Source organism: Engystomops pustulosus, chromosome 4 (assembly GCF_040894005.1).
Source record: "Engystomops pustulosus chromosome 4, aEngPut4.maternal, whole genome shotgun sequence".
NCBI classification, from domain to species: domain Eukaryota; kingdom Metazoa; phylum Chordata; class Amphibia; order Anura; family Leptodactylidae; genus Engystomops; species Engystomops pustulosus.
In genome coordinates this window covers 39,498,118-39,508,971 of record NC_092414.1, presented here as the reverse complement: position 1 = coordinate 39,508,971, position 10,854 = coordinate 39,498,118, and the positions used below count along the sequence as shown (strand labels likewise).

General features: G+C 39.6%; 1 protein-coding gene across 2 annotated transcripts; it reads right to left on the bottom strand.

Moving 5' to 3' along the window:
* Positions 1-593: 593 nt before the first annotated feature.
* LOC140128942 (securin-like) lies at positions 594-9,943 on the bottom strand. Of its 2 annotated transcripts, none has more exons than XM_072150621.1 (6): positions 9,828-9,943; positions 8,098-8,174; positions 7,895-8,019; positions 1,496-1,577; positions 1,149-1,298; positions 594-703 (listed from the first exon to the last, which is right to left on the bottom strand). In XM_072150621.1, the coding sequence occupies exons 2-6, from the start codon at positions 8,168-8,170 to the stop codon at positions 636-638; spliced, it is 498 nt and encodes a 165-aa protein (XP_072006722.1). In that variant the 5' UTR covers positions 8,171-8,174; positions 9,828-9,943; the 3' UTR covers positions 594-635. The 2 variants fall into 2 exon arrangements, with proteins under 2 accessions (XP_072006722.1, XP_072006723.1); XM_072150622.1 differs by having other exon boundaries at positions 7,904-8,019.
* Positions 9,944-10,854: the final 911 nt, after the last annotated feature.

Sequence of the window (10,854 nt, the reverse complement as noted above, 5' to 3'; positions counted from 1 at the left end):
GTCATCTCTGTTTAGGATCAACTCCGGTTTGTTTTTGGCTTTAGCAATACTGATGGATTATTGACCAATTGAAAGCGGACACTGACAGATGAAATGAAGGGCAAAATGATCAGTGATGTCAGTGTAAAATTACTGCCGACACCATCTGCACTCTGTAGGGTTTTTAACATGTATCCGCGTTTAACAGAACAGGTTGTCGTAATCTATGGAATCATATGTCAGTGTAAACAGAGTGCACTCTGATGTTAGTGGGATTTTAGCCCTCAGCTCGGTCCTTTTGAGCTGGCACAGACATTACCTTGCCAGGCTGCGTTCCGGCTTCGCTTATTTGGAGAAGTTGGCCTTTGCAAGTGCACATGGAATTGAAGCGATTCTAAGAGTGGCAGCTGTCATGTACGTGTCATACCAAACCACGCTCCCTATGCATATTTAATCATGGCACAAAGTTCTACAACACCCTACAGGCTCTGCAGCTGGGAAATACCCGTTTTAAATGTGATTCATCAAGATTATATTTAAAAAAAAAAACCTCCAGACAAATTGGGACAAGCTGAATTTGCCCATCTCTAGTTATAACAAATTAAAAGCCTGGATATGTTAAAATCAGCCTTTATTTAAATAAAACAGTTGAATATTTAGATGCAACATAGAGGCAAGTCAATTGTAAAGTCTTCAAATTGAGGGATTGAGGGTTCAAAGGAATCTGCGGGGGAAAAAAAAAAAAAGTTAGGTGGCTAACATTCCAGCTAAGGAGGATTGAATTCCTTAAAAAGCAGTAGTCCCTCAAAACAACCAAGCTTTAGCAGGACAGTCCCACATTTCAGGCTCTGCTGCAGTAGATAGGGTCACAGAACATAAACTATAGGAATTTAGAATTGCAGACATTATAGAGAGACATCAACTCTCAATTTTTAATGCGTGTAACTGAAGCTGGAAGGGTCAAAGCTATGACTCAATATGAGCAATTATATATTTAAATTCTGCAGCAGTAGACCCCATAGTTATCACAATAAGGGCCCCTAATGACACTGCACATAAAATTTATGCTGAACTCAGTCTGCATAGACAATTATGCTGAAAAAAAAAAAAAAAACAGAACATACTGTTCCTGAAATACTTAGGCCCTTCCCATGCTATAATGTACTTGCCATAATTTATTGCAGAACTTTCCATTGGTGAAAAAACAGGACTGACAAGCAAAACAAGTTTCATGTCATCTTTTGAAACAAAGAGTGGGACTCCAGCAAGATTCAGATCACTTAGTTTATGTTCTTGAGGTAAATTGCAGTTCTCAAAGTCTATTCAAATTCAGAAAGGAAGGTTATAAAAAGAGTAAAGTCAGCAACAGCAATTCATAATTTTCAAGATTAGAAACCTGGGGGAGGTGGTGGATGACTCGGCATATAATGTCTAACTGAAATAACGGAATTTTCAGATCTATACTTTGTTTGGGGAGGGATATATTAAAAAAATTAAAAAACCACACACTTTTTACCTAAAGGGTTATATGGAATGAAGGTCTCAACTTCAGGATACTCCTCACAAGTTTGTTTCACCGAATTGTTCCTTTTGGCCGGCTGTGGATACGTAGAAAGAAGCAAAATAAAATTTCCAGGTGAGACCAAGGGGCGAGATTGCGGTAGGACCATTTGTCATTTTTAGATTTCTCACCAACTTTCAGTCCTTTCCCGGCCAAGACTTAGAAAAGTGTGTCTAATAGTACATGGTGAACAACATGTATGCCAGATTTAAAAATTGTGCCAATGCTGGCTTTTTAAGTCCTAGTTCAGTATTAATGCCACATTTGTCAATTTAAAAAGTTAATTGACATTAATAAAAATATGCATTCTTGCAGAATTACATGACCAGCGAGAGATAAGTGACAGAATGGATATCTACACCAAGACTAAGCCAAGTTCACATCTGCTTTTGGCAGGTTCTGTTAGAAGTTGGGAAGGGAGAAAGAGCCAAGCAGTCTTTCCTGTTGCAAGTAACAAGTTGTCTTTTGAAGTCTGGTTTAAAAAAGTTATATATGCTTATGCACCGTTTCCTTGTGATCCAACCTCCTTTTGCATTTTGGGTTGCTGCAATTACAGGAATACCAAGTTTATATAGGTTTTTAAAAAAATAAATAAATAAAATTCTTCATTTTGCCATATCCTGACGCTAATAATTTTCATACTTGGTGTATTGAGCCATGCATGGCATAATTTTTAATTGCTACCATTTTGGTGACTGACATTTTGATCACTTGTCATTTTGCAACCCGTAAAAAGAATTAAAAAAATAAAGTGGCGCTGGACATTTAGGTCATAAGAACACTGCCTGAACACATACTGCAAAATTACACTTTTGCAGAATCTGCCATGACAGCCATGGCACCCTTTATATGGTTCCGGGCTGTCAGAGCAACAAGTCGATGAACACCAATCTCAGATTGCATTTTATGATGGCGGATAAATGGTTAATGCAGCTAGCACCTATATCACATGATGGTAGGGGTTAATTACACAGATAAAATCACTTCCAAGGTTTAGAAACCTATATCTGCAGGGGGATTAACAATACCCAGCAACATCACTTATGTGCCCTATATTGCCCTCAACATACAGGGCAGCCATCATGCATTATGTTAACTGTCGAAGTTGAACACAAAAGTCCTTCTCTCCAGCATGGTGCCATCCATCTGCACTTGTATAGAGAGGCTCGGCGGTGGCACCATGGAGACAGTGTGCTCCAGGCTCAACACTAACACCATTGTGCCTCAGACAAGCAGTGCCCTGCTGACCAGAACAAGTCGATATGTGGTATAACGCCCCAGGAGCCCATAGTATAAAATCAAATACTTAATAGCTTGCAACATTCTAAAATTAGTTGACTGGCACATTGTATCATCTCATTTTGCAGGGAAATAACGCCCACATGTTTTGTATACAGTACGTAACCACAATTTTTTTGGATAGTGTCAATTTGCATTAAAGTTTACATTTCACCTTAGCGTGATTGATACCTTGTACAACAATATATAGTAGTTTTGAAATCTTCCTACTAAACCCCACAGGTGATCAGAAGAAGCACCCTTACCCGGTTCATAACAGTTTTGCAGGGTCTGTTACATGTCCCATCAATAAAGAAAAAATAAATAAAAATATTGGGCTTCTGCACTGATGTGTAAAGCCTACGGGGAATGAAGTGAATGGTAGAACTCTTGATCATCCGTCACTTGACTAAGGCCACATACACACAATTTCTACAGCAAATAACACTTACAAAACAGTTGTGTGAAGGAGGTCTAAAGTAAAGCAGGGCCTAACTACATTGTTAGAAGCCACTATGGGGCCAGCCACTCAACTGGATACAATGATGAAATCACTCAAAGCTTTTCTGGTAAGACACCCCAAACTATGAAGTTCAATAGGAGTCAGTCAGGGCCGGCGCTATGGGTAGGAAAAGTTGGCAATTGCCCCCTGAAAGGAGAGAATCTCTTCTTTCAAATGAATCTAGAATTGGGTTTCTAGGTGCTATGGATCCAGAGATATTCAGGTTTAAAGGGAGAATATCAGGTGCCATTTTTATTCATAAAAAAAAAAAAAAAGTAGTGAGGTTCTATGTGTCACAGAGCCAGAGATATAGCCCCCTGAATTGTGCCTCCTCCAGATGCTCCCATCAGGCTACTGGGAGAATTTGCTGCACACAGGAGCTGCTGCACCTCACAGATAACGGAAATATTCACTTTACATGTTACTACATTCTGATAAGGAATAAAGTCAAACTAAATGTTCATGTGTTCAACCCTTCATGCATATCTAAGAGCACACTTTCTCTCTTCTTGCCCTTTATTTCGTGATTTTTATATTTCGTATAATTGACTGATACGATGAACATTCGATCCTCTTCGCCTAATGTGGTGACACATCAACCCAGAACATGTCCATAAAGTTATATGTAACACCAAAACCACACACACGTTCCAGAATAAAGTTTTTATTTACCACCATCCTCCATTGTTATGACGTTCTCACTCAATTCTTATGAAGCGCGGAGGGTTCTGTTATTGTGAGGATATTACAATGGCGGACATCTAAAAGTGACTCATTAGCTTGGTTTACAGATATATAGCAATTTGTGTTACCATTGTGTAAGGGAGTGCACAATGATAGATCTGGGTGACGCTCAGTGCAATTTTCTGCAACAACAACATTCCCTTTGCTGCATATTTTGGTGAATATACACATGTGGGGTTTGTGTTCTGGATTTGTACATTTTAGAGAAAATTGTTAATTGCCAAATGCATCGCCTGGTTGCCCTCTTTCAAAATGCTATAGGTTTTATGGCGCCTTTACTTTTTATTCTGTTTTATTGCTATATTTTTCAAGTTGTGATGGTCTTAAAATTTCTAGCTGAAAAGCAGATATCTAGATATTACAGTAGTAGTGATTTTATGTGGATTTATTCGTGTGAACATATCAATATGGGACATTTGTGGACTCTACACTTGTCAAACTGTTACATTTAGGAGATGTGAAGGTAAATATTTTCTGTTTGGGGAACATTTTTTGCCAAAGTCAAATTTAAGTATTTTTTTTTTATAAAAGGTTTCAGTTTGAATCAAAAATTGCATGAAGGTGCCTATGTCTATAAACTCTAATGCAATTTTGAAAATGGGGCACGTGTCTGCTTTCAGAAAATATATGGTTTGTTAGGTTTACTTTAATTCTTTTTGCTCCAATGTAGATTTTATTTTTAAACCTCAAAATTGTAAAAATTGCTCTGGTCAATAATGCGACAAATGCCGGGAGGTGAAAGTGTTAATACCCCTTTGTAGAATTCCCGGGTGACAATGCTTATCATCTACCATCTGTCTATATCCATCTCCTATACTCAGAAGATTAGTAAATAGAAAAAAAGAGAGATATACAAATGGTCACTCTCTCATATCCATCTACTGTATACACTCACCGGCCACTTTATTAGGTACACCATGCTAGTAACGGGTTGAACCCCCTTTTGCCTTCAGAGCTGCCTCAATTCTTCGTGGCATAGATTCAACAAGGTGCTGGAAGCATTCCTCAGAGATTTTGGTCCATATTGACATGATGGCATCACACAGTTGCCGCAGAATTGTCGGCTGCACATCCATGATGCGAATGTCCCGTTCCACCACATCCTTATGATGCTCTATTGGATTGAGATCTGGTGACTGTGGAGGCCATTTGAGTACAGTGAACTCATTGTCATGTTCAAGAAACCAGTCTGAGATGATTCCAGCTTTATGACATGGCGCATTATCCTGCTGAAAGTAGCCATCAGATGTTGGGTACATTGTGGTTATAAAGGGATGGACATGGTCGGCAACCCACACAAACACAGAGAGAACATACAAACTATGCAGATGTTTATCAGCGCTGCAAGGCTGTAGCCACCGAGCTGCCCATCAATCTCCCCATCATATTTCCATCTCCTATAAAATTCTCCCATATTACACTTTGTTTTACCATACTAAAGGGAGCCTCTTGCAGACTGACTGGTCATAAAAAAGTTTTATTTTGGGGCCCCATTTTTAGTTTTGCCCAGGGCCCCACTTTATCTAGAACCAGCCCTGGAGTCAGTTGGTAGAAAATATAACTTTAGTCATTAAAATCCCCCCAATGTGTGAACATGTATTAGATCTGAGAGCATCAGGTTTAGAAAAGCTCACATAATTTGGGACTGAGTTGTCCAGGTAGATAGCGTCACCTGTACAAGTATTTCAGCTCCCTAGACAAGTAATTATGCATGGCACTTACAAATTATTTAGAAGGACCCCATGTGTTGCCAACATGGGCAGTTAAATTATCACTGTCTGTAGCAATGCACTTCTAGTGAGTATGGGACTTCTCATATCTGTACTTTAACAGAGGATGTGCACCATTCTATACATAATATGCTACACATTGTGTGAAATCTGCCAGACAGCGAGTCTCTACAGGTAGTCCCCGGGTTACGTACAAGACCGGTTCTGTAGGTTTGTTCTAAAGATTAATTTGTATGCAATTTGGAACTGTATATTTTAGGATTGTAACCCCAAACTACAAAATGTTTTTGGTCTGACCGTTGAATTTAAAAATGTTGGATTCTCATAAGAACCAGGATTAACAATAAAGCTTCATTGCAGACACCTCTGATAACAGTTATAGCCGTTTGTTGTAGACTAAGGCTAAATTACAGTAAGTTACCAACATCCAGCGGTCCGTTTGTAATGGGGATTGTCTGCAAGTTGGGTGTTCTTAAGTAATGTACTGCCTGAACATGTTTGCGAGTTTGAAGTGCATCGAGTGTATGGATGTGCATACGGTATGTATTTATGCGATGTGTGTGCATATGTTAAATGGTACATATATACTGTAGATATATGCATATACAAACTATTGATATGCAAACACTGTTAGTATGTGGGTATAAGATGTGTATATATGGTATAGTGTATTGGTGTATAAAGGCATACATGAGTGCATAAATGCATGTGTGTAACAGTGCGAGTGTGCACAAATATGTATATTATCTAAGAGGGAAGGGGGACCCCTTCCCCATGAAAAGTCTGCTATGGGGCCCCGCCTCTCCTAGTTATAAGCTGCAGCACGAAACACATGTTGAGGTGATCCCGTCTTCTGCATGTTCCAATATGCTAACAGGATAACGCAAGGTATACACAGGATATCATCCAGATATAAAAAAAAAAAAAAAAAACCACTGTTTCCAAGCATGACCCATCTCTAGGAGGTGGCTTATCTTGTAGAGCCCCTTGATATCACTTTAATATCCATTTGTGATCACAAGTCTTACACACTGCTGCTATCTATGCAATTTAGGTTATTTTTTATATTGATCTCCTTTAGCTCCATATTGGTTACTCAGGGGACATTTATGGAGACACGTTATAACTGGTATTGCCTCCATTCATTCCTTGGCCATCCATTATTGATTTATGCTGGGGAAGGTTTTGCTCTCTCCCACCTAGTCATTGTTAATGTTATATTCCTGACTTACTCTCCATGTGACAGGCCCTTACACTTATTCTATGTACTATTGTAATGAAGTCAAGTATTATCAAGCTGCTTTGTAGTTGTACACTCTCGCCTTTGTTTTCGTTGAGATCTCCCAATTATACCCCTGAAGCAAAGAGTGTAGCAGAACCCCCTGATGAAAGGCATGAACTAGGCCTAACATTTAAAATGGTGTATGACTAGTTGATATAAATCTGTCCATGGCCATTACTCTGCAATATACCTAGCCATGCACCTGTGTGACCAAGAACAGATTTTGTATCAAATGTAAGCATTGAAGCAAGCAGAGGTACAGAAAACTCCTCCACTACAAAATATACAACCCCTTTAATTGCTAACAGATGCAAAACAATTTAATTTCTTCCAAGTAAGAGAAGAGTATACACCACCTTACCTTTCTTAGTATAGAAGTGAAGAGGTTTTTGGACATCACTTATGTAGAAAATAAAATAGACGGCACAGTTTTAATACAAAAAGTCCTCCAGCTCACCTGGATCATGCGGCAACTTAGTCCGCTAGCACGGATCCACCCCGCTGCTGGGCAATGTAGTCCACAAAAAAGAAATTTCCGGATCCAGCTAGGTGCAGATTAAAATCGCCTTTATTCGATTTTCAGGGCATCCATCAGATAAAATACAGGTGGCATGGTATAATCGTCAACGCGTTTCTAGCACATACAAGTGCTCTTAGTCATGACTAAGAGCACTTGTATGTGCTAGAAACGCGTTGACGATTATACCATGCCACCTGTATTTTATCTGATGGATGCCCTGAAAATCGAATAAAGGCGATTTTAATCTGCACCTAGCTGGATCCGGAAATTTCTTTTTTGTGGGGCACAGTTTTAATACCTTTAGTACCTTTGTAGTAGACGGCACTTGTTGGTTAACGTTTCCCAGCGCCTTCCTCCGTGCTTGCGGTCTGGACAAGTTTTTTGCATTACGAGCTGGTAATGCGCCTTTGGTAAGCTGTGCAACTGCAGGAAAGTTACATAAAGCCATTCAGTGCAATGAGCCTCAAACCCATCAGAATAGCCCAGAAAATAACTACTTACAAAGCCCTTTATTGGTCATGGTTGGAAGATAATGGCCATCATTTTCTTTTTCAAACAGCATGAAGGCTTCCATGTTCCTGTTCAGAGGTGAAAGTACAGACAAAAAAAATTTAAAGGACTTCTAAGTTATTCCAGCAAAGATTCATGCACCAGTAACAGAATATTAAAAACTATTAAACCTTTACCTAGGATTAAACAGGGCATAACTTGCAGAGTTCAAACTAACTGCTCTCAAAAAAAAAAAAAAAAAATTAGGCTTAAGGTACTGTCACTGCATTCTAAGGGTGACGGCACACGTGGCATTTTGAACGAGTTTTTGGGGCAGTTTTAAGCAGTCCGTTAAAAAATGCATGGGTTTTTGACCAGTTTGAACTAAGGTAATTGGTCAAACACAGATGAGTCTTCAAAAAACTCATGCGTTTTTCAACGGACTGCTTAAAAACGACCTCACCCTTAGTTTTGAAATGGACTGAAAACGCATGCATCTATGTTTAGCATGCGCTAGGCTGGTTACAGGGTGCGGTCACAGGTTGCGTTTTGAAACACATTACTAAAGCTGTGGAGAGGCGATTTGCCTAAATACATTACTGTTTACATTTGTGTTAACAAAAGGTAGTGTAAACATGATGTCAACACATGTGTTAACAAAAAACTTTAAAGCATTGTTAAAGAATCAACTTCACATTCACACTTTTAAACACAAATGTTAACAGTAATAAAAAAAAAAAAAAAAAAAAAAACCACACTGACAGCACCCTGAATGTGCATCCAAACACAGTTATTCGGATGCAGTTTGATGCCCAAACCAGGAATGGAGTAACAGTAGGAGGAGGAGTGGCACCTTTCAATTATTTGTCTCAAGCAATTATCATATTCAGGCACTGTGCTCAGATGGACACATAAGGGCTTCTATGACAATGCAAGTGATCAGTAACCAGATCCTACACCCTGAAGCTGCATGTACACTTTGGATTGGAGTTGTCTTTAGAAACGCAAATTAATGTATGGCATATACCATTACATTGACACGGTGCTACGGATCAAATGCATTTCAATAGAAGGCTTCAGGCCAAGCCCCGCCCACATAGCATTTATAAACTTGATGAAAAACCTACATGTGAGGGCACTTTCATATTGAGGTTCAAAACAAAAATAGGAAATTTGCCCACTTACAAAACACTATGTTAACATTAAAACTTTAGTGTAATTATCACAATTTAATTAAGCAAATCTCCTCTACTGATGTTGTAAGTTGTTTGAAGGGAGGAGAAATTATAGAAAATAATTTTGCAAGCAATACTATTGTCAGTGAGGCTGCATTGCCACATTCAGTTTTTGATGTCCAAAAACAGTGGAGTGAAAAATAGCAGAGCAGCAGCTGATATCATTTCAATTATAACGCACACCTGCTTTTGGCTTCAAAAATTGCATCAAACACTGAACAGTGTAACGCAGCCAGAGCCCTGGTTAGAGCTTTACATATTTATCACTATTCTGACAATTTTTTCCCCCACCCTGTTAAGACTATATAGAACCCAGACCCTTAAAATCAATACCACTGGACACCTAGGGAATTGCTTACATTTTCCCAGAATACTTAACCACATTAATAACACAACAAAAAAAAAAAAAAAATCTGACACTAAGTATTCCCCACCATAACATACACTGTATCATGGCATATGATGCACCAAAGGAGCAGGAACCTAATCTATTGCTATACAGCTTACCTACGCTCAAAATCCTCACAACCTGGATCACCTCCTCAGCAATAGTCAAAGCAAAAAGTGTTCCAACCAGTCACTAGCTACAGCTGTGATCACCTTTGACCTTTTATGCTAAGTATCAGCTGACTAATTAATCTGTTTCATCTGATTAACCCCTTCCAATGCTCTCTGTTTAAGCCTGCATTCACATGTGGCATGTACACTGGGGGACATTTACTATGGTGTTTCCGCCAGTTTTGTGGCGCTTTCACCGCATCTTCTGCTCTCCTACCTATTTATTAGCTGAAAAAAAATAACTCTTTCCGCCTGCTCCGACTCTTCTCTGAAAAGGGGCGTGGCTTTGGCGGAGTGGAAACTCAGACACAATTAATAAGTGTCGCAGCCATTTTTGGACGCTGTAAACTGGCGTAAAGTAGACCAAAAGAAATTTGGTCTAGCAGGGACACAAAACAGTGCTATTGCACTGTTGCCTGTTCTCAGACTGTTGGACACATTTCTGGTGCTCGGGACAGATTTTGGTCCCAGGGACAGAAAATTATCTCGGTGCCAGTACTGTATCTGCACAGCTCCACAATATTAAATGTGTATCTTCTTTCCGAGACCAAGTCAGTAACAAAGCCAATGCAGACACCGACACTTTATGTAAATGTCCCCCACTGTGTTTTGAAACACATTGCAACAGCTGAGGAGACAAGATTTGCCTAATTACATTGTTGTTAACATTTTCATTTACAAAACGCAATGTTAACACAACATCCGCAACGCATCCAAAACGCAAGGTTTGGCCGAAACGCATATGCGTTTGCAATGAAACGCATGCGTTTAAGGCAGACCCCCCCCTTTCACTTGTGTTTTGGATGCGTTTAAAAACCCAACGAAAACAGTACATGGAAAGGCGCCCTTAGGGCGCGGTCCCACGTTGCGTTTGCAAACGCAGACGCAGACCAAACCGCGCCCACCGGGCGGTCCGCGGTCCAATCGCATCGGCGTTTTCAATAGAAACATAGAGAAACGCCGATGCGATTGGACC